Here is a 24,533-nt window from a genome sequence, read left to right as displayed (position 1 = left end):
TTTGAATTAAAAAAAATGTTTAATGTCAATAAACAAACAATTATACAAAAATAATGTCACAATAATGATGCCATTTGATGAGACGATACTAGTTCCTTGCTGGCTCCAGGTCAGGGCACACAGTGGGTGTAGATTTCCAACTACAACACAACATCGAACACGTATAGAAGAGCGCAACTGATATCAAGTTTCAGTAACAGGTACAGTATACCAAAAATATAATCAGAACAAAACAACATTAACGCACACGTACGATATTAATTATACATGTTTGATCTCCAGTACAAATATTCCATTTAAAAACTATTTTGACTACAAAACAGATACAGTGCATTCAATAAAACGCAACCAAAAACACAAAGTAAATACACAACGATGGAAGTATATGGCAAGTTCGATACGAAAATACAACAGGAGACACAATCATCCAAAACAACAGAAACAGGAGCAATACCAAAAGAACAGGAGCTGTGGCAACACCGAAACATTAAAAAATAAGGCCACACAAAACCAAGAAAAAATGCGGCAACAACAAAACAACCAAAGCTGATGCTTCACTAAAGCAGCAAAAACTGAGACAACAACAAAAAAACAAGAAAAAACTGCGGTAACTACAAAACAACAAAAACTAAAGGCCACACCAACACAACTGAAACTGAGGTAACACCATACCTGCATAAACTGAGATCACACAGAACCAAAGGTAACTGACGCATTACCAAAATAACATTAACTAAGACAACACCTAACTAACAGAAACTGAGTCTCTGCCGAAACTACAGAAACTGAGTCTCTGCCGAAACTACAGAAACCGAGTCTCTGCAGAAACTACAGAAACTGAGGCAAAAACAAACCAACAAAAACTGATGCCACACAAAATCACAGGAACTGAGACAAAACAAACCTCAAGAGACAACAAAACAACGGAAACTGAAACAACACCAAAACATCAGGACTGAGACGGTCTCAAATCTGAGGTGTCAGGAAAAAATAGGAACTGAGGACATGCGCGTTAACTCAGGTGACACCACATCATCAGGTACTAAGTAGATGTCAAAACAACGGGGACTAGGGAAATATGAAAATAACGGTGAAAACTAATGAGGCACAAAACGAAACATAACACATAATGAACAACACAAAAAAGGCAAAACAGATACTCTGGAATGGGTTTCTGTCATCTTGTGCCCCGCCAAACTCAAGAAAGTGTGTAGATCACCATCGTTATAAGTACGGCGAACATTCCATTGCCATTTTACAGTTGAAGACAAAGCTATGATAACGACAAAAACACTTCTTAAACGTAAGATCAAAGCCTCTCCTTTATAATGCTATTCATTTCTGTTATAAGACAATTATATTGGGTCTTATACCATATCTGTTTTTACAATTGGTTGGCAATGGAATGTAATACAATTACCTGATCTATTTCACCAACAAATCCGGGTGATTTTGGACATTTCCCAATGATAAGTGGATTATTTCTGGATTCAAGATTTCCTGAAAAAATAAAATGAAATAGTTATTCAGATGTACATACTACAATAAATATTGTTATAGCTGTCAACGATTGATGAACATTATTATAACTAGTATTAGTTTCTGGATTCAAGATTTCCTGTCAAAAGTGACTAAAGTATTTATTAAAAATACATGTTACATTATATAAATAATTAGATATAACATATCTATTTACGATTGATGCCTATTATTATACGAGGAAGACACTAAAATAATTCTTTTCAAGTAAAAACGTAATGCCTCTATGTAATTAACTAATTAGGTGCTATGTTTATAATGAAAGGTTTATTGCCAACAGACAGTGTATATTCCCAACACCTGTGTCTTCACGCCTCTCGTTCTGTCACTATATATATACAGCCTGTACACTATATAAACTAATTCGTATAAACGTCACTCAAGTTTGCCATGAAAGCTATGATTTATGAGTGTTATAAAACGTGTAATTTCTAAATAAGTTTCTCACATATGTCTTAACGATTTGCTCATATCACCACAAACAAACGGTGGTGGCCGGTAAATCACAATATGTCCACGTCATGTAACGTTTCATCAAGTACAAATAATTGAGGAGAATAGCTAATTCCTTTTAAATGATGACGAGAAAATATCATAGATCTAGAAATAGACATTAATACTTAAAACGTGCAGGTGGTTTGTTGACACATCATTGTGTCTATAATTGGTTTGTTGACACATCAGTGTATCTATAATTGGTTTGAGGACACATTCGTGTATCTATAATTGGTTTGTTGACACATCAGTGTATCTATAATTGGTTTGTTGACACATCAGTGTATCTTTAATTGGTTTGTTGACACATCAGTGTATCTATAATTGGTTTGTTGACACATCAGTGTATCTATAAGTGGTTTGTTGACACATCAGTGTATCTATAATTGGTTTGTTGACACATCAGTGTATCTATAATTGGTTTGTTGACACATCAATGTATCTATAATTGGTTTGTTGACACATCCGTGTATCTATAATTGGTTTGTTGACACATCAGTGTATCTTTAATTGGTTTGTTGACACATCAGTGTATCTATAATTGGTTTGTTGACACATCAATGTATCTATAAGTGGTTTGTTGACACATCAGTGTATCTGTAATTGATTTGAGGACACATCAGTGTATCTATAATTGGTTTGTTGTCACATAAGTGTATCTTTAATTGGTTTGTTGACACATCAGTGTATCTATAATTGGTTTGTTGACACATCAGTGTATCTATAATTGGTTTGTTGACACATCAGTGGTTTCTATAATTGGTTTGTTGATACATCAGTGTATCTATAAGTGGTTTGTTGACACATCAGTGTATCTATAAGTGGTTTGTTGACACATCAGTGTATCTATAATTGGTTTGTTGACACATCATTGTATATATAATCGGTTTGTTGACACATCAGTGTATCTATAAGTGGTTTGTTGACACATCAGTGTATTTATAATTGGTTTGTTTACACATCAGTGTATCTATAATTGGTTTGTTGACACATCAGTGTATCTATAATTGGTTTATTGACGCATCAGTGTATCTATAATTGGTTTGTTGACACATCATTGTATATATAATCGGTTTGTTGACACATCAGTGTATTTATAAGTGGTTTGTTGACACATCAGTGTATTTATAATTGGTTTGTTGACACATCAGTGTATCTAAAATTGGTTTGTTGACACATCAGTGTATCAATAAGTGGTTTGTTGACACATCAGTGTATCAATAATTGGTTTGAGGACACATCCGTGTATCTATAATTGGTTTGTTGACACATCAGTGTATCTATAAGTGGTTTGTCGACACATCAGTGTATCTGTAATTGGTTTGTTGACACATCAGTGTATCTTTAAGTGGTTTGTTGACACATCAGTGTATCTATAATTGGTTTGTTGTCACATAAGTGTATCTTTAATTGGTTTGTTGACACATCAGTGTATCTATAATTGGTTTGTTGACACATCAGTGTATCTAGAATTGGTTTGTTGACACATCAATGTGTCTATAGTTGGTTTGTTGACACATCAGTGTTTTCTATAATTGGTTTGAAGACCAAATAGTGTAACAAATGGTTCGTAGACTTAATAGTGTTACCGTTAAAAGTAATTGATTTGCAGACTTAAAAGTGATATCTGTAATTGTGGTTTGTAGACCTGACTGTTTTTTTATTTGGTTCGTAGATCTGATAGTGATTTTTCATGTGGTTTGTACATCTGACAGTGATTTTAAGCCTCTGTAATGTTAGTTATAGATTACAGTAATATATTGGTTTGTAGATCTGTGAGTGTTAGTTATAATTGGTTTGTAGATCTGAGAGTGTTAGTTATAATTGGTTTGTAGACCCTTTAATGTTAATTGCAATACGTTTGTAAACTCGACAGTGTAAGTGATATTAGTAATTGGTTTGTAAATCTGATAGTTTTAGTTATAATTGGTTTGTAGACCCTGTAATATTAACTGTAATTACATGTAGTTTGTAGACCCAATAGTGTTAGTTATAATTGGTTTGTAGACCCTGTAATGTTAACTGTAATTACATGTAGTTTGTAGACCCAATAGTGTTGGTCATAATTTGTTTGTAGACCCTGTTATGTTAACTGTAATTACATGTAGTTTGTAGACCCAATAGTGTTAGTTATAATTGGTTTGTAGACCCTGTAATGTTAACTGTAATTACATATAGTTTGTAGACCCAATGGTGTTAGTTATAATTAGTTTATAGACCCTGTAATGTTAACTGTAACTACATGTAGTTTGTAGACCCGATAGTGTTAGTTATAACTGGTTTGTAGACCATGTAAAGTTAACTGTAACTACATGTAGTTTGTAGACCCAATAGTGTTAGTTAAAATTGAATTGTAGACCCTGTAATGTTAACTGTAATTACATATAGTTTGTAGACCCAATGGTGTTAGTTATAATTAGTTTATAGACCCTGTAATGTTAACTGTAACTACATGTAGTTTGTAGACCCAATAGTGTTAGTTATAATTGGTTTGTAGACCCTGTAATATTAACTGTAATTACATGTAGTTTGTAGACCCAATAGTGATAGTTAAAATTGAATTGTAGACCCTGTAATGTTAACTGTAATTACATGTAGTTTGTAGACACAATAGTGTTAGATATAATTGTTTTGTAGACCCTGTAATGTTAACTGTAATTACATGTAGTTTGTAGACCAATAGTGTTAGTTATAATTGGTTTGTAGACTCTGTAATGTTAACTGTAATGACATGTAGTTTGTAGACCCAATAGTGTTTGTTATAATTGGTTTGTAGACCCTGTAATGTTAACTGTAACTACATGTAGTTTGTAGACACAATAGTGTTAGATATAATTGGTTTGTAGACCCTGTAATGTTAACTGTAATTACATGTAGTTTGTAGACCCAATAGTGTTAGTTATAATTGGTTTGTAGACCCTGTAAAGTTAACTCTAACTACATGTAGTTTGTAGACCCAATAGTGTTAGTTATAATTGGTTTGTAGACTCTGTAATGTTAACTGTAATGACATGTAGTTTGTAGACCCAATTATGTTAGTTTTAATTGGTTTGTAGACCCTGTAATGTTAACTGTAATTACATGTAGTTTATAGACCCAATAGTGTTAGTTATAATTGGTGTGTAGACTCTGTAATGTTAACTGTAACTACATGTAGTTTGTAGACCCAATAGTGGGGTTTTTTTTTTTTTTTTTGTAGACCCTGTAATGTTAACTGTAATTACATGTAGTTTATAGACCCAATAGTGTTAGTTATAATTGGTGTGTAGACCCTGTAATGTTAACTGTAACTTCATGTAGTTTGTGGACCCAATAGTTTTTTTTTTTTATTTTTGTTTGTAGACCCTGTAATGTTAACTGTCACTACATGTAGTTTGTAGACCCAATAGTGTTAGTTATAATTGGTTTGTAGACCCTGTTATGTAAACTATAATTACATGTAGTTTGTAGACCCAATAGTGTTAGTTATAATTGGTTTATAGACCCTGTAATGTTAACTGTAACTACATGTAGTTTGTAGACCCGATAGTGTTAGTTATAATTGGTTTGTAGACCCTGTAATGTTAACTGTAACTACATGTAGTTTGTAGACCCAATAGTGTTAGTTATACATGGTTTGTACACCCTATCATGTTAAATGTGATTTGTTTGTTGACTCAATAGTGCTGTGTAGTCTCTGTTTTGTTGATTGCAATTGGTTTATAGGTCCGATAGTGTTAGTTATTATTCTTTTGTAGACATGATAGTGTTAGTTATTATTCGTTTGTAGACATGATAGTGTTAGTTATTATTCGTTTGTAGACATGATAGTGTTAGTTATTATTCGTTTGTAGACATGATAGTGTTAGTTGTTATTCGTTTGTAGACATGATAGTGTTAGTTGTTATTCGTTTGTAGACATGATAGTGTTAGTTGTTATTCGTTTGTAGACATGATAGTGTTAGTTGTTATTTGTTTGTTGACATTATAGTGTTAGTTGTTATTCGTTTGTAGACATGATAGTATTAGTTGTTATTCGTTTGTAGACATGATAGTGTTAGTTGTTATTCGTTTGTAGACATGATTGTGTTAGTTGTTATTCGTTTGTTTACATGATAGTGTTAGTTGTTATTCGTTTGTAGACATGATAGTGTTAGTTGTTATTCGTTTGTAGACATGATAGTGTTAGTTATTATTCGTTTGTTGACATGATAATGTTAGTTATTATTCGTTTGTAGACATGATAGTGTTAGTTTTAATTAATTTGTAGACCTTGTAATGTTCATAGTCATTGGATTGTATAACCAATCGTGTTTCTTGTAATTTGTTTGACTCAAAAGTGTTATTTAAAAGTTGTTTTAGACTGGATGTCTAATAGGTTTACCTATTACTGATTGGGAGGACTTTCGACCATTCACACTGCCGCTGAATCTGCTGCCCTTGTACGTATATATAATGTCAGCCCACTCGTTGTCCTAAACAGAAATTATTCCATTAAAGGATAAATATCAAAATCCATCAAAATGACGATACTGCTCTATAAATATTGTTTCCATTTAAAATAATGAAACAAAGAATTTTATTAACAAGGTAAGACATTTCAGGTTAAATTAAGAAATATGCGCGTGAGTGTTAAGTTAACATAGGAAAACTCATAGAAGTCGAATATTGGTAGGTTTTTGTGAACTGTTCTTGTTAAATTCCAAACTATATTCCATTACAGTTACCTTAATATCTGCCCATATAACTGGAGGGACTCTCGTCTTATCCGTATTTGCCTTGAATGATATCTTGTCCTTGGCACAGGCGATTTCAACGCTGGTTGGCCCGTCAGGCCCACAGTTGCTGATGATACTCCGCCCACCTGCTTTGCAGCTTCCTTTGTCTGCACGCACTCTCATTCTCATGGAGAACGTGCGACCTAGGTACCTGTTCTGGAACCCCCACAGAGAGATATAGCCGTTCTCCCTAAACACAGCAGTATTGTTGTCGGTACCCGCCACGTTCACCTGACTGAAGGCCAGTCCCCCGTCAGATACATCCTTGATGATGCCTCCGTCGAATGTCAGCTTGAACTCGGGCTTGCATCCTACATAATGATGACATATTCCAGGTATAAAAATGCTGGCAATGTCAATGGAACCGAAAATTAACAATAAGTACTTTGCTGTACCATAATACTCTGGTTATTTAATGACGTAGATAGTAGAATAAGGAAGTCTAAGCAAAAATCGCTATTCAATCTCAAAAGATATCAAACATGGGTAGACTATGATAAAAAGGAAATACCAGTTTACTATAAAGTACATCATTCTTTAGTTGTTATGATAACATACTCGAGGATTTGAACATATGTGTGCTTCTTGCATTATTCGGTCTCTTAAGTGAACTTACTTGGAGTGGGCTTCGTTGTAGGCCTGGCTGTGGATTTACACCTACAATCGGGATGACTGTATAGATAACCGTCTGGGCAGGTCTTCAAGATCAAAGAACCTCGTTGTAACATCCAGTACGCGTCTCTCCTCGACTCTACCCTCAGGGTTGGACATCCACCTACAAAACGTATCAACGAGCAAATCCAGATCAATTAGGAAACCGACATAACTTAGATTTCTTGTAATGCAATATTGTTTTTTCGTTCTGCATCGTGATAAGAAATCCGCTTGTGCACAAATACTAATAGGATTTCCTGGACGAATATAAATGTTACAGAAGACAAATCATATTGATACATGTATATATACCAAATGTCAATATAATTTTGCGTATTAAAATTCGTTATATATATTTTTACTACAGTTTCATTATTTCAAATGTTTGCTCTAGTAAGAAATCAACAATTTTCTTAGCACATTATAATCAACATGTTTGAAAAATCAAAACGTCAACATCAACCCTAGTTGGATGGTTGATGTCGACATTCAGAAGTTTCAAACGGGCTGATCCTACACGTAAATATAAAATCATATATAATACCTAAATTAAAACACAATAACCATCGCAATTATTTCGAGCATGAAAGCATTCTAAACGGACCTGTCTTTCTCAGACTGGACGACTGCAGGGTTTCACACGGCTCTGAGCAGGTTGTATCCCAGACACATTCACCAGAGTCAGTGGTGGTCTGTACAAACCGGAGTCCGGCTGGGCAGCACGTGGGGACAGACACGCCGGCGAAACACTTGTAGTAGGTACCACACCCGCCATGACTGCTGTAGTTAAAGTTTCCCTTCTGACACGGATCTTTAGTAAACACACACATGGAATCTCATTTATTGGTGGATACAGACTACATGATATTCAAAAATCACTACTGGTATCAGAAAATACAACTTTAGATATGCTTCAAAAATATGTGACTAATTGGTACTGTTCTTGCCCTATTGTAGTCAACAAGTTAATCTTACTACTACTAGTAGGAATGTTGAAGTGACCGAATCGCCAACAACAGGTATAAAACAAGTTTTCACCAAAGTAATTGAAATATACAAACCAACAAATAAAATATGTATGAAAACATGAAACAATGAACATACATATGAATCTATAATTCACAACAATTATAACTCGATCTGATAGATTACCATCAAAACAGGTAACATCATTGGGATCACTGCACCGTTGAGTATTGGAGTCCCAGAATAGTCCCATGGGGCAATGCCTGGCCACAGCTTGGAATCCATTCCCGTTTGGAGAACATTGTATAATCTTGGAGCAGTCCGCCGGATGTGGAATGTACGTTTGGTCGTTGCTATTCGACCTCCGAAACTGCATACACAACACTAGAAAAATATTAATCAATATGACTATGATTTAGAAAAGAATATATGGAAACTAGACATTGTTGACTAACAATTTGACAGGCTTTTCTCCGTTAAGACTGATTTGACCGTATAGCTACACATTTCAGCATCTTACATATTAAATATCAAGACTCTAGACCTTACAAAACTTCAGAACAAGCTTTTCAAAGTTTGTTAACCAAAAAAATGCATTCGAACGTTGACCTCTACCGAAAACCGGACGTAGACCTATGACACAAAACTGTTTCCTGAGAAAAGGATTTGCATTGTTGGTCTGCATTATATATCCAAAGATGAAATCTTTGATTTGGGATAAAAACAAAAGTTATGAAAAATTTGGTAGATGGTCTGGGCAAACATAAATAGCTACACTGGAATAAAACAGTTTTGATATATTGTCGGCTGTTCATTAAGATCAAAGAAAATGTTCAAAATGACGTAGAACGTTAACACTTAATGTTACAGAAACAATGAAGACATCAAAACGATTTGGATGGAATTCTTCACCGAATACATTAAGATTTTTTCAAAACAATCGAGAAATAAAAAGTTGAAAAATCGGTGACCTTTAATCCAACAGCGATGATTTTATTTCACCTTTTTGTTTTAACATAGTTTTTGAGTTATGGCCATTTTATGATTTTGACCTATGACGTCATGGCGGCCATATCGGATATTTTACCTACTTGAAAATGTTGCAATGACTTTGGCCTATAATATACTTATAAGCCTATTAACACATCTGCTACCAATCAAAAGATGAAGTGGCCACAAAATCAAGGATAATGATAATAATGATAAGTAGAAGAAAAAGAAACATAACAAAACAAATAGGTCTTTTAACCATAAGTGAAAATCCCTAATTAACAGGTACGATATGGTTATTTATCTTGCAGGCACGGTAGTCTAGTGGTAGGACGCCGGGCTCGTGACCGAAGGGTTGCGTGTTCGAGTCACGACACGGCACTGTGTTGTATCTTTGAGCAATATACTTTACTCCATTTGTTCCAGTCTACTCAGTTCTAAATGAGTACGTGGTTGGGCAGTTCTAGAATTGTTGAATGCTAGCTGTGAGCGCCGAACTGGCAGCTCCAGCTGTATGCTCCCCAGGGAGTTGATAAAGGTATTGGCTGGTTGCAAACGCCCTATAACTACGGATACAATTATTTGTGAACCGCTTTGAGATGACCTACAAAGTAGGTTGTGATAAAGCGGTATAAAAGAACCTCGAATTTATATTATTATTTTTATTATTATTATTTATTTGTGACATTTTAGAATGTATTTAGCTGTTTGAATTGAGATCTATTTGTGACATTTTAGAATGTATTTAGTTGTTTGAATTGAGACCTATTTGTGACAGGGTTGTGCGTATCTGTTATTGCCTAAGTAAGAATCAGTACGAATAGCGATTATGACAACTCAATCATTTACGTTCATACACATAATTTAATTCCTTTTCAGTGTAAGTAAACTCACCTTTTAAATCATATTCCATTTTATTTCGTGGTGGTTTTGCTTGTGATTTATCCCGTACTGATTTTGTTGTTACTGTGGACGACGAAGTTGTTGGCACAGATTTTGTTCTTTGAGCTATCCGACCATTTGGAGGCCTCAGATTCGGACTTTCTTTTCTCTGCATTCCCTTAAACAATTTAGAGTCCACAGGTCCGAGAAAGAACGGCAAATTTTTCATGAAGCTTGCGTCTATCAGAATCCCCTGTGGGGCAGTATTAAACTGGGCGGTGTTTTGTTTGTTTATGTCGGTTTCTGTTTCAGTTACACCCTCCTTCACTGAATCTGACTTCGCGTCTGCGGTCGATACATTCTTAGCTCTGTATTTAACACCACTTTCCATTTTTGAAGATTTGTTTCCAGTTATTTGATCGTATTTCTTCTCCGAAACTGTTGTCTGCGACACATGGTCACTAGGTTTGATATCTTTGGTTTTAGAAGCTTCAGGGGTAAAAACAGGCGCATTTACCGCGGTTTCGAAGGGTTTATCAGCTCCTTGTAATGTCTTTGGCTTAAGAAATCTGTGCTTGACACCTGCATCGTCATTTGAAAATGGATTCATATGAGTGAAAAAATTAGGAATTTCAAACAATGTCCTAGATTTGTCCGACTTAGGAATTTTTGATCGCGATCTCTTCACTTGTTGCGGGATATAAAAATTTGATTGAGATATTTGCACTGCGTTTTGGACGTTGGAAGTTGATTGAGAGTCCTGAGGTTGTTTTTTGGCGATGAAATTTGATCGAGAAATCTGTGTTTTCTTTTGGGCGTTGGAATTTGATTGAGAAATATGTGTTTGCTTTTCAAAACCAGAGTTTGTGTTAATATTTTTTGATTCACCATACGTACGCTTTTTATCAAACGGAAGCGGAATTGGAGCGGAGGAAGCCTTTGGAGAGGTTACCGTATAAGAGGAATCAATAACAATTCCCTGAAATAGCGAGTGCCGCGCACCAAAAACGTTTTGAAGTCTAGTATTCGTTGATAATGCAGATCTTTGAACTGACTTGGATTCCTTAGGATAAAGAGATGGTGTTTTAACAGCGACACCTACAGAAATGCCTGTCTGGACGTGGTTCTGGTCACCATTGTCTGCCTTTGAACGAAGTATAACAGTAGCTTCGCTTTGTGTTTGATAAGAAGCCTTGTCTGTTGAATCTTTAATTGTCTTTGACGACTCCGTGAATAGACGTACGGACGACGGCACGGACAGGTCTTCAAGTTGTCGCCTTAGATTGGTGATATTCTTTTTTAGATTGTTGCTCATTAAATTTGTCACAGGTGCTATCTCATACCCGACATCCGCGACACCCTCGACATCCTGTAAAAATTAAAGATAATACCGTACTTAACATGATGTATGAATAATTAGGTATGCTAACCTATATATACGTTGCGCTATACTTAACGTTATTTCACCTTTGCTAAAATAAAGATTAAAAAAAAAAATAAAAAAAAAAAGTGGTTAACATTATTTAAATGTTTATCAACCAAAGTTCTGATTACCAACTCACAGGTCATCAGTTAAATGGGTTGGATAATCATTAGTGATATATCAACCAACTGTTTTTGTAATATTTTTAAGAAAATCTAAGTAGAGAAAACATGCAGCTGTGTAATGTTTGCATATCAATAAGGTAACTTGTCGGTAGACTCGAGACTAACAACTGCCTCGTCGATCACACGATAACGTCTGTAAAGCGAAAGAGAGAAGCCCCATGACTTGTGATAGTCGTTTATTATATTATTGTTTTTTGCACGAGGTCTGTAGCTTGTTTAGTTTCAAGATTTTGAAAATAATAAAAGCAAAATAGTTAAGCAGGATAACGTACAGTCACCTGTGGAACTTCTCCTAATTTCATTTTTTCCTTTGTCAAGGTTATCCCCTTATAGACTTTTTATAGTAATATCATGATCAAAATACATGCTAAACATTTACTAATATATTTAAATTACTCTAGGTAAAAATATTGTTTATTTGAATTACTCGACCTTCTTTAATATATTAGTTTGATTGCCTTATCGTGAAATATTCCTGTATTCGTTAACATCAATCGTCATCCAAAAATAAATGACGAAGTTAGATTTGTATAATGTTTTAGGTATCCAATATGCTTATTAATACACGAATGGCGTATTAACATACATTTACCTGACCGTCATTCTATCAGTCGAGTTTATGAATTTGTTTGACAGAGCATCTAACAACTATCCTGTGTACCTATGATGGCCAGGACCAACCTGTCTGTCAAGCTTATAATCATATACAAGGAAGCACCAAGTAAATAAATAAGACGTAAAATATTACCGTAAATAACTCAGGGAAGCCCAATCAGTATACTATTTATAACCATATTTAACATAAGAAACTTAATAGATCTACTCTTCATTACATTGTATAACACAGGAAACTTAATAAGTCTAATGCATATTACTGTATAAAACACAGTAAGCTGAATTAGTTCAATATTTATCACCGTATATAACACGGAGATCTGAATTAATTTACTATTTATCAACGTATATAACGCAGGAAGCTGAATAAGTTTACTATTTATTACCGTATATGACACAGGAAAGTGAATTATTCCATACGTTGCCGTATATAACACAGGAAACTAACTTACCGTGCTATTTAATTTCCGTATGTAACACGGGGAAACACAAGTGACTATCATACTATAGAACAGAAAGGTGAAAGGTGAAACTACTTATTACCGTATATAACACAGGGAAATCCTAAAATTTTACTGTTTATTACCGGATATAACACAGGGAAATTCAATTATTTTACTGTTTATTACCGTATATTACACAGGGAAATTCAATTATTTTACCACTTATTACCGTATATAACACAGAGAAATTCAATTATTTTACTGTTTATTACCGCATATAACACAAGGAAATTCAATTATTTTACTGTTTATTACCGTATATAACACAGGAAAGTGAATTATTCCATATCTATGTTGCCGTATATAACACAGGAAACTAACTTACCGTGCTATTTAATTTCCTTATGTAACACGGGGAAACACAAGTGACTATCATACTATAGCACAGAAAGGTGAAAGGTGTAACTACTTATTACCGTATATAACACAGGGAAATTCAATTATTTTACTGTTTATTACCGTATATAACACAGGAAAGTGAATTATTCCATATCTATGTTGCCGTATATAACACAGGAAACTAACTTACCGTGCTATTTAATTTCCTTATGTAACACGGGGAAACACAAGTGACTATCATACTATAGCACAGAAAGGTGAAAGGTGTAACTACTTATTACCGTATATAACACAGGGAAATTCAATTATTTTACTATTTATTACCGTATATAACACAGGGAAATTCAATTATTTTACTATTTATTACCGTATATAACACAGGGAAATTCAATTATTTTACTGTTTATTACCGTATATAACACAGGGAAGTGAATTATTCCATATCTATGTTGCCGTATATAACACAGGAAACTAACTTACCGTGCTATTTAATTTCCTTATGTAACACGGGGAAACACAAGTGACTATCATACTATAGCACAGAAAGGTGAAAGGTGTAACTACTTATTACCGTATATAACACAGGGAAATTCAATTATTTTACTATTTATTACCGTATATAACACAGGGAAATTCAATTATTTTACTATTTATTACCGTATATAACACAGGGAAATTCAATTATTTTACTATTTATTACCGTATATAACACAGGGAAATTCAATTATTTTACTATTTATTACCGTATATAACACAGGGAAATTCAATTATTTTACTATTTATTACCGTATATAACACAGGGAAATTCAATTATTTTACTATTTATTACCGTATATAACACAGGGAAATTCAATTATTTTACTATTTATTACCGTATATAACACAGGGAAATTCAATTATTTTACTATTTATTACCGTATATAACACAGGGAAATTCAATTATTTTACTATTTATTACCGTATATAACACAGGGAAATTCAATTATTTTACTATTTATTACCGTATATAACACAGGGAAATTCAATTATTTTACTATTTATTACCGTATATAACACAGGGAAATTCAATTATTTTACTATTTATTACCGTATATAACACAGGGAAATTCAATTATTTTACTATTTATTACCGTATATAACACAGGGAAATTCAATTATTTTACTATTTATTACCGTATATAACACAGGGAAATTCAATTATTTTACTATTTATTACCGTATATAACACAGGGAAATTCAATTATTTTACTATTTTTTGCCGTATATAACACAGGGAAATTCAATTATTTTACTATTTATTACCGTATATAACACAGGGAAATTCAATTATTTTACTATTTATTACAATATTTACCCCTTTAGTTTACTATCATTAAAGTGTGTAAACAAGTAATCGCAATTAGCAAACCATATGTTTTAACCATTATGAAAAATGATAAAAGAAATATACAAATAACAGCTGTTTTAAGAATAAAAAGGAAGACAAAGCAGTTGATATGATGCATTGTTTTATAAAAGAAATTAAGTTTTCTTATAAGAAATATATCACACTGTTATTTTCCAAACATTTTGATTAAGAAGAATGCAGGTTTTCAGTCTTGAATTATCATATCAGACTATTTTAGTCTGCAAGTATTATTATGGTATCGTGTAAACCAACAGTTGATTAAGGCAGAACTAACTTGACCGGGTCATCGCTACCTTCATAGTTACAGCTGTAATAGCACAATAACGCAAATGATTCAATCGTTAACCGAGGTCTAGAACCGCATTTTAGCCCAAATAAGTTTTGATTAGCTTTATCAAAAACCATTATTATTACCTAAAAACACGTTTGTTCCCGTTTTTTTTCCTATTTGTTTTTGCATCATTCAATACAAGTGTTTAAACAAAGATTGCAAAAGTTCTGGTTTAAATAAAATAGTAGTTAAGGACAAAACATCCATTGTTTATCATTGTATGTATTAAATTCATTCGGTGAAATGGTGGAATGTATACCTATGCAGCAGAAGTCGGAAACAGATCTATCAAACACTACTTCCTGTGACGCGGCACATAACAAAACACTTATCTACCTATATATGTCAGATTTACTTGTCAAGCGATGACATATATTCCACCACAGCCAAATCATCAACTGGTCAGTTATGTGAGAAGTGACGTGTCCAGTTATATCTTGTGTGTTACATATCAGTTCACAGGTAAACTGCGTACCAGACCGTCACTCACTACTGTCACTTACTCATGTCTCGTTCAAATTAATTTTAAGTGCAGCTGTTTATCATTCAGAAGTTAGTATAATGAACTAATATATCTATATCTGAAGAGGATTTGTTTCTAGTGTATGCCAATAAGTCAAATAAAATATGCTGTTCAGTCTAATTTGACAAAATATATTCGAATAAAAGACATTTACGCTTTTATATAGAGATTGCCATATGAAAAGCGTAGTCACGTCACACATATATAATATATTTATATCGTTAATTTCTCATATTTTCTAACAGGCTTTTATGAGCACAGTCTCACACACGGTATAATTCACTTAATTTTCCTAATGACCAAATGAACAGACTGGTTCAAAGTTCATGGAGGTAGAAATATAATTAATCTATAGAGCCAAATTTATTGATAAAAAGATGAATTGTAATTGAGTGTTTTATTTAGTCTTTATTTAGTCTTATATATATTATATATGTAGTATTTCTTGGTAAATGATATGTACAAATGTAGATTTGAAATACAGATAAATCAATATTAAGCATTTGAGAAATGAAATGACGAGTTACATCAAACTGAACATCTGAAACTTAAAGAACCATTCTATAGCAAAGGAAATAGTTTACATTTTTATTAGAATACATCATAATTGTTTTGCTTTGTTTTGTACATACCTTGACTTTAATCGAAGATCTGCTTTGTGTAGATGTCACCGTCGGAGACGCGGCTTCAGCGGTTACTAAATTGTTGATACTGACTACAGGTGCATTAGGTGATGTGTTCGTCACAACCAAGTAAGATATTCCATTGTTAGTTATATCACTTCCGGAAGTTGATGAACTAGTTGTTGAGACTTTTTGTGTCTGTTCTGTACTGGAATTGTTATGTACTTCAGGAGACCACAGACCAAAGAATACGCTGGGTTTGCTATTATCACCTGTGGTACTCCTCTTAGGTGTCTCAGTCGTAGGTTCCATAGAAGTTTTCAATGAACCAACGGGGAGTTTTATATTAGAATCCTTCCAAAATATATGGTCGACAAAGAAAGGTATTCCTGTAATAGGCGCAGGTTTGGATTCTGTCGTCCTTTGTGGTACAGAGGGGGTAGTGCTATACATATCTGAATCTGTTGTCGTTTGAACAACAGACGGAGTGTGATACAGATCTTGTATGGTTCCTTGATTCAGTGGATATGATGATACTGGCGCCGACAATGTCGACGTTTCCATAGGTATCACGCTAGTCGAATAATCTATCGTTGTCATTGTTGAAGGTATTGTTACTGTTGTTGGTGGTGATGGTGATGTAGGTATTGTTGTTGATGTTTCAGCTGTTATTTCAATGTTTGTTTTTCTATAACTGCCTTGATATCCTGTCGTAGGAGTTCCAGGACGCATGCCAAGAGTAGTTCCTACTTTGATACCGCCCGCTTCTTCGTACCTATCCACATTTTTAAATGTACCTGCTGCTGCTGTATCGGAAGCGATGATCTGATTTAAGTTTATAGGGATACCTGCTTCAAACCCTGGTCGTCTTAAAGCATCCATCATTTTCTGTAAAGCCGGTGGTATGACGTTTTTGTTTCTGATAAAAACGGATTTTGATGTAGTGGCGGCCATTGTTGGTGTAGTTGTTGCTTTGGTGGTGCCCCTTAACTTCGCATCTACGCCACTGTTATACGCTGTAGACGTCGGTGAGTGTGTTGTCGCACTGACGATACTATTTTGCCTACTCGCAGATATTGGCGAACTTTGTTGTGGAGTGAGTTTAGAAGATGGGACAGACGAGGAACGAACTGTTGAAATTGTTGTGGTTGTTATCTTTGTTGTCGTCTGCACTGGCACTTTAGGCAGAAAATGCGATCTAATGATACTGAACGCATTGATATCAAATATCCTCATTGGTTGTTTTACGGATTTAATAATTGGTACTACTGTCTTGGTGTCTTCAGTTATGTAACCTTTTGGTGAACTGTTTACTTTTTTATCTGTTGCTAACTTCGTCTTATTTTCTACAGTTATCGGTTCTGTGTCAAAACTATTCGGCGTTGGGATTAGAAACAAGTCCATGTTAGAGACTGTTCCGTTATTTAAATATGTCACTCGCTTGAATGGAGTTGCAGTTGTTTGCTGAGCGTTAACTCTTTTGAGACGACTCTCTGTTGTAAAATTAACTTCCCTGTCCTTAACATTGTCTCTAAGTCCGGACTGAAATTGAGATGCTATCACGGCATCCTTCGAAAGTGGATTAATTGCATCTTTTTTGTTAAAGTTTACAGGTTTTTTCATAGCTTTTCCAGCATTTTCACCGTTATAAGTCTCAATTGTATGACTACTAATTTTCTGATGACCATTGTCGTCATCCGATAGTGTTTTTGGTGTCGGTACCAGTTCTATACCAGTTTGGTTTAAATTATGCGACATTCCTGCTTTTTGATGATTTAGCCATGTCATTGATATATAGTCACTTGACATGTCCGCCGTGTTTTCGATGCCTGAAGTCTTCACAATGTCACTTGTATTTGATTTAATTGGCGTAATCTGTTCTGTGTATACACGTGTGTTTCTCAAAGATTGTGGTTGTCCACGCACGACGTCTACAACATTAGAATTACTTCTTGGTCGTACCGATGGAGCCAGTAAACTCGTTGCACTTGGTTGAGGCCAGTCGTGGAGCAGTGGACGTTGACTTGGTGCGATATTCACTCCTACACCTCTTGCAGTTGGTCTCATTTTAATCCCATTGTGTAGTCCTTTCGGTGGGGTGGATAACTGCATCGGCCCCAAGCTATGTCTCCTTGGTGATACCGACGGTGGTATTGGCTTTATCTGCTGTCCGATTGGAGACATCGATTGCCGCATTTGCCAATTCATTTTTCCTTTCATAGGCATAGGTGAATGCATCGTTCCAACCAGTGGCCCTAAAGGTGCTATTGACGGCCGCACTATTCTATTATATTGTTGTTTTTCCGGTAAAGCTGACATGTCAATTTGATGTTTCAGTGGCAGAGATGGCTGAATTGGTGTGGCAAGTAATCCTCTTGGTGACATAGTTGATCGGATAGGTCCAACTTGAGATTTACTTGGTCGTAAAAATTGTGGTGACATCCCTACCATGGCGTGTTTTGGTGGTTTTATTGGTCGCATAATTTGCTCGTGGATGGGTCCTTGTGGTATGTGTTGCCCCCGGGTTGGTTTTGGTTTTAAGTATTGACCCGCGGTAGGTCTTATGTATTGACCCTGTGTTGGTGTTGGTCTCATGTGTTGACCCGCGCTAGGTCTTATGTATTGACCCTGTGTTGGTGTTGGTCTTTTGCGTTGACCCGGGGTTGGTCTTGGTCTTGTGTATCGACCAGGAGTAGTTGGTCTTGATCTTTTGTGTTGTTCCGGGGTTGGTCGAGTTTTTTTGTGTTGACTCGGAGTTGGTTTCGTGTATCGACCCGGGGTAGGCTTGTGTCTTATGTATTGACTTGGTGTTGGCCTTGCTCTTGTGCGTTGACCCAGAGTTGCTCTTGGTATTTTATGTTGAGTCGTGGCTGGTATTGTTTTAATGTGTTGAACCGGATTTGGTTTTAGTCCGTTGTAATATCCTGGGGTTGATCTTTGTCTCATGTGTATTTCTGGGGTTGGATTTGGTCCTCTGTTTTGTCCTGGTGTTGACCTAGTATCCATACCGATTACTGGCGGTACTAGCATACCCATATGGTGTCGAGGGGGTGCATTTGGTCCATTGTAAAGACTGAACCTAGTATCCGGTTTCGCGCTTCGTGCCGATCCCGTTATTGTCGACGGATCATTTCCTTGGTTGTTGATATAGTAGGGTGGAACTGGAGAACGATTAAACCCCGGGGTTGACTGTCCCATTGTCATGCTTGTCGGTGAAGGATAACTATGTTGCACAATTCGTGTGTTTATATGTAAGCTATCAGCCGGAATTGCTGAAGTTCCTACTGGACGTGGGGATGGAATAGGTAATTTATTAACACCAACTGGGTTACTAATGTACTGTCGACGACTCTGAGGAAATGAAACCATGTTTATAGTACCTGTGTCTGTTTTGTGGTGGCTGTTTTGAATCAAATGTTCACTTCCCCGTGTCGGGCTTAGTTGTGGCATAACACTTGGCAAAACACGTCCATTTTGGGATATTCTAATTGACATCGTACTCGGTAAGGAATGCGTGTTCCCATCGCTGGTTGTCGTCTGTATCCTATTCATACCTATGTTATTTTCATTGGGGGTTAATGTCATCATGATATCCGGTGATGACTTAGACCCCTTTCTCCAATGTTCGTCTGTATTAGATAAACCGACAGCCTCAATTCTCCGCTGGTCTACTTGCATACTTAATGATGCGTGTCTGTTTGAACTATCTAAGTTATTATTGTTTGCCATTCCTCCAGACTTTCTATTGTTTTTTCTGTATTGAAACATTCCCTTTGTTTGGAGTTTAACGGGATCACTAGAGTAACGCTGAAACGCGGGTTGGACGGTGTTCCTCTGGTTCTGAGTTCCTTGGAACTGTCCAAGATTTTTGTAATGACCATTTTGATGAAAATTGTTTGTTAATGATTGTCTTTTGTTCACACTATTTGTATCTGGTTGAAGCGTTTTACGACCCGCATTGTTGTTCATATTACCACTTTGGGGTTGCTTCTGAATACCCTCATTACTCCAGGTATTTTCTTGTGGCCTAGCTGGGTGCCCATTAACCATATATATATATTCATCAGTCCTATGACCAGGTCCATTTTTCACATTATTTGTTTTTGAAGGTGACCCATTTGTGTTTCCATGCCACTGTCCCGTTGATCTTCCATTAGATCTACTTGCCCAGCCAGATAACTTGGCTGGTTTAGACACTACGGCGGACCCTACTACGTACTGCTCCTCAGTAGTCATCATATACCCAGGTGTTGTTGTGATTGGCCCTTGTCGTACTCTCGGTTTGGGTAGTACAGGCATACTGAAAGAAGGAGAATGTTTCTTGGTTGATGGAGATATTGGGCCCAAAGGGCGATTCCGAAATGTTCCTCCTGTTTGACGGCCACGATAATTCTTCTTTATATTTTGTCCTAATCCACGTCTTGCATTCTGCCTGAAGTTAAACGCATTTGACGGATCACTGATCATCATGGACTTCCTATTGCTTGCAAATCCCTCTGAGGTAGATGTTCGTGAGTTTCTATCAAAACCATTATTGTGAAGTCTTTGAGAGTTTTGTGATAGAAAGGCATGTTTTCGTTGTGCAGCTATTTCATTTGAATAGCCTAATGTCATTATGAACAATACATAAAGTGTCGAAAAATAATCCATTTTGCACAACTGAAACGAAACAAAAACCAAGTTATGTATAATCATATTGATGAATGCTGATTATCTTAACTGGAAGCTGACATGAAAGCAAACAATTATATAGTGCATATATAGAAATATCCTGTTGGTAATTTCACCTAAACAAATAAAACCACAATTACAAATAGGTGTTCACAATTTCCAAATTAAATGCATCTCCGAAAATATTTTCCCTATCCTTGGTAATAACAAAATAGAACCTGAATACCTCCATGAATCTAAATGGAACATATAAATGAATGTATAACGATACATTTAACAATTAAGTAAAGGTTATAATTAAAATACCTTATTCTTCATTAATGTGTTTTTATATTAATTTGTGTGATTAATATTTACATGTTAGTATTAACATGGTGCTCCCTAGCTTTGTTTCAGATACAATGTAAAACTCTTCCTACCGTTCTCTCAGAAATAACACCACCCATCCTTGTCTAAGATAAAACACTTCCTACCGTTCTCTCTGAAATAGCACTTCCCATCCCTGTCTAAGATATAATACCTCCTACCCTTGTTTCAGATATAACACTTCCTACCGTTCTATAAGAAATTACACTTCTCACCCATGTCACAGATATAACTGCCCAGCCTTGTCTCAGATATAACACTTAGCAACCTTGTATCAACCAGCATTTCTTACCGTTTTATCAAAGATCTAACACATCTAACACTATGAATGCCAAATAGACAGAGTAGAATCATTGAAACATAAATTATACCCATCAACTGCATGATAACATTGTATCAGACATAAAATGTATCGCTTTCATGACCACTCTTCTCAACCATTATCCTTCTCAACCCCGTAATCAAACGTGACACTCCCTAATCTTGTATCGAACACTCCTATATCAAACATGGAACTTTTCACTCTTACTTGAAACATGACACTTGTTAGAAGCGTTTAGATCAAGTTTTGAACATGATGCTTCACATAAGCATGACATCCGAGTATCAAAGATGATATTTTTTTACCTTCATGGTATTTCAAACATGAGAATTCCGACACTTACATCGAACACATTACTTAAAACCTGCATGATAGTCTTCTATCAAACGTGATGCTTCTCATTATTTATTCAAAAATGGAATTTCTCGACAGCATGACAACCTTGTTTCAATTATAACACTATTTATCTCCATGACAACATCATCGGGAACTGTAGTATTGCATGAGGAAAAGGTCAGAGAGAGCAACATTGTAATCTCTTTCAAGACACGCCCATAACATGGAAATCTTAATGCACTTAATTCTAATAGGTCATTTCCTATTCCTCTAATAGGTCATTTCCTATTCCAGTAATCAAGGACATTTAATATTACGGTGTTACAAAAATGAGAGTATCCGGACTAGTTTGTCGTTGATAAATTCAATGCAATGTCTCTGGTTCAATACTACTGCGTTCAGTTAAAATACAGATACATATACTAGGTTTTGTCGACCGAGAAATTTTATACCGCTTCATTGTAATTTGTGAAATAAAGTGTTATATTTTGTCTGCAATAAAATCTCGAAACATGCAACACCACTTAATTACAGCAGAGGTCGGATGTCAAGTGACATAAAACTCGAGCGAGGAGATGTACCTGTGTGTTAGTGTATAATGTCTTCAGGGTAAAGGTTATGATAAAGTCTGTGTTCCAACAAAACACAATAAATCTGTCCATTCATATTCCCATAAGATGAGGGTCCCCAAAACATAAAACAAATAATACTGTCTATTTGGTTTTATAAAGAAAAATGTCAAACAAACGCGCCATCTCGTTTATTTATTCTGTCTAATATTCAGGACTTATGAAGCCTTATTACATGTAGGTAGCTGTATTCCGATACATATGTATTACATGTAGGTAGCTGTATTGTGATATTACACATAGGTAGCTGTATTGTGATATTACATGCATGTAGCAGTATTGTGATATTACATGTCGGTAGCTGTATTCCGATACATATGTATTACATGTAGGGAGCTGTATTGTGATATTACACTTAGGTAGCTGTATTGTGATATTAAATGCATGTAGCTGTATTGTGATATTACTTGTAGGTAGCTGTATTGTGCTATTACACATAGGTAGCTGTGTTGTGATATTACATGCATGTAACTGTATTGTGATATTACATATAGGTAGCTGTATTGTGATCTTACACATAGGTAGCTGTATTGTGATATTACATGTAGGTAGCTGTATTGTGATATTACATGTAAGTAGCTGTATTGTGATATTTCATGTATGTAGCTGTAATGTAACATTATGTAACTAGTTGGCCTATCCTATATGTAATTAATACGTTATTTATAGCCTTTCAACACAACACCACACAGCAATATTCTCTATCGTGTTTACCTGCATGAACATTATTTCACAGAAAAAAATCTGGGAATAATATCCCACTTCGTCTTCATTAAAACCACACAACACGTTGTATCGAAAAACCACGCATTAATAAATAAAACTTACTTTTCATGCATAACAAATCCCGAAAATGTCTTAATATCCAAAAGAATAGTTATTAAAAATAACGTAATGCCATGTTTTCGAGGTAAATGACTAAACGCAAAGGAACAGAATAAGCACTCACCTTTTACGTTCCCGTGGCTATTTTGAACATCATGTGTCCACTGTTTTACACATGTAGGCCTACACACTGACCGCACTACTGATGACCTGCCGTGACACGGTGGTGATGGTCACACTAGTTAGTGAGTGTCGTCGTGTTATCCGTCATTGAGCCATACTGTCTCCAGATTGTTATATGGAGATTAATGTCCGTAAGCCTCGCTGTACACGACGCACCTCGTAGCCTGCGTGCCCAACACTCACAGCCATAATAAATACTCGGGCTTAAGTAGATTGCAAATTACGATAACTCGCGTAACTGTCTCGAAATAAATCTCCTCTGTTTCTTCAAATGCCGACATTGTTTTACTTGGAAAATATGATAATACTTGAAATGTATCAAACTCTGTATATTTAACCATTGCGTTAAGAAACGGTTTAAGATGCCAATCACGTTTTATCTCTCTTCGGATAAATCTTATCCTACGCTTTCTATGTTGTTTTATAGAAAGTAGTAAAATCTGATGATAACAAATTATGAATTAATTTATTTATGTATATGAATAAAGGAAATATCAAACTGTCCTCTACAACACGGCTATGACCAATCACACGTATATTTCCATACTTATAATGTCATGTTATTGAAATGAGGAGTGTCTATAGCCTCCCTAATCCTCACTGAGATACTTATGTGTATCGTCTAACACAGCCGCACATTACATGGTCAGGTATATCTCATATAGGTCAGCTCCCTAATTAGCATTAGAATTAACGCTGACTGCACTAATGAATAACTTTTGCTGTCTACAACATCGTTTAAGATGGAGTAGGTATCCACCGGTTATGACAAGATTATTATGTTTTCCATAATTACACTTTTTAGTTTGATGATGGAGTGTCAACTGTAGGGTAAAAACAGCATTGGGTCCTTTAGTTATATAAGTATAAACCCACATTATGTTTTTGTGAAACATAAGACATTTTTCCCTGATTTTTTGTATCCGTTTTTCAAAGCATACATTAGTGATTAATCCACATGCAATCGC

The 24,533-nt window shown here is 35.3% G+C and overlaps 1 protein-coding gene across 2 annotated transcripts; it reads right to left on the bottom strand.

Moving 5' to 3' along the window:
- On the bottom strand, positions 1 to 23,921 carry LOC110464815. Of its 2 annotated transcripts, none has more exons than XM_021520265.1 (10): positions 23,507 to 23,921; positions 16,243 to 20,892; positions 10,296 to 11,652; positions 8,598 to 8,795; positions 8,050 to 8,256; positions 7,408 to 7,566; positions 6,741 to 7,102; positions 6,398 to 6,488; positions 1,421 to 1,500; positions 1 to 140 (listed from the first exon to the last, which is right to left on the bottom strand). In XM_021520265.1, the coding sequence occupies exons 2-10, from the start codon at positions 20,881 to 20,883 to the stop codon at positions 111 to 113; spliced, it is 7,125 nt and encodes a 2,374-aa protein (XP_021375940.1). In that variant the 5' UTR covers positions 20,884 to 20,892; positions 23,507 to 23,921; the 3' UTR covers positions 1 to 110. The 2 variants fall into 2 exon arrangements, with proteins under 2 accessions (XP_021375940.1, XP_021375939.1); XM_021520264.1 differs by lacking the exon at positions 23,507 to 23,921 and adding an exon at positions 21,936 to 21,987.
- Positions 23,922 to 24,533: the final 612 nt, after the last annotated feature.

The sequence above is a fragment of the Mizuhopecten yessoensis genome, unplaced genomic scaffold (genome assembly GCF_002113885.1).
Source record: "Mizuhopecten yessoensis strain PY_sf001 unplaced genomic scaffold, ASM211388v2 scaffold11035, whole genome shotgun sequence".
Taxonomy (NCBI): Eukaryota; Metazoa; Mollusca; class Bivalvia; order Pectinida; family Pectinidae; genus Mizuhopecten; species Mizuhopecten yessoensis.
This window is presented reverse-complemented; position numbering and strand designations above follow the sequence as displayed.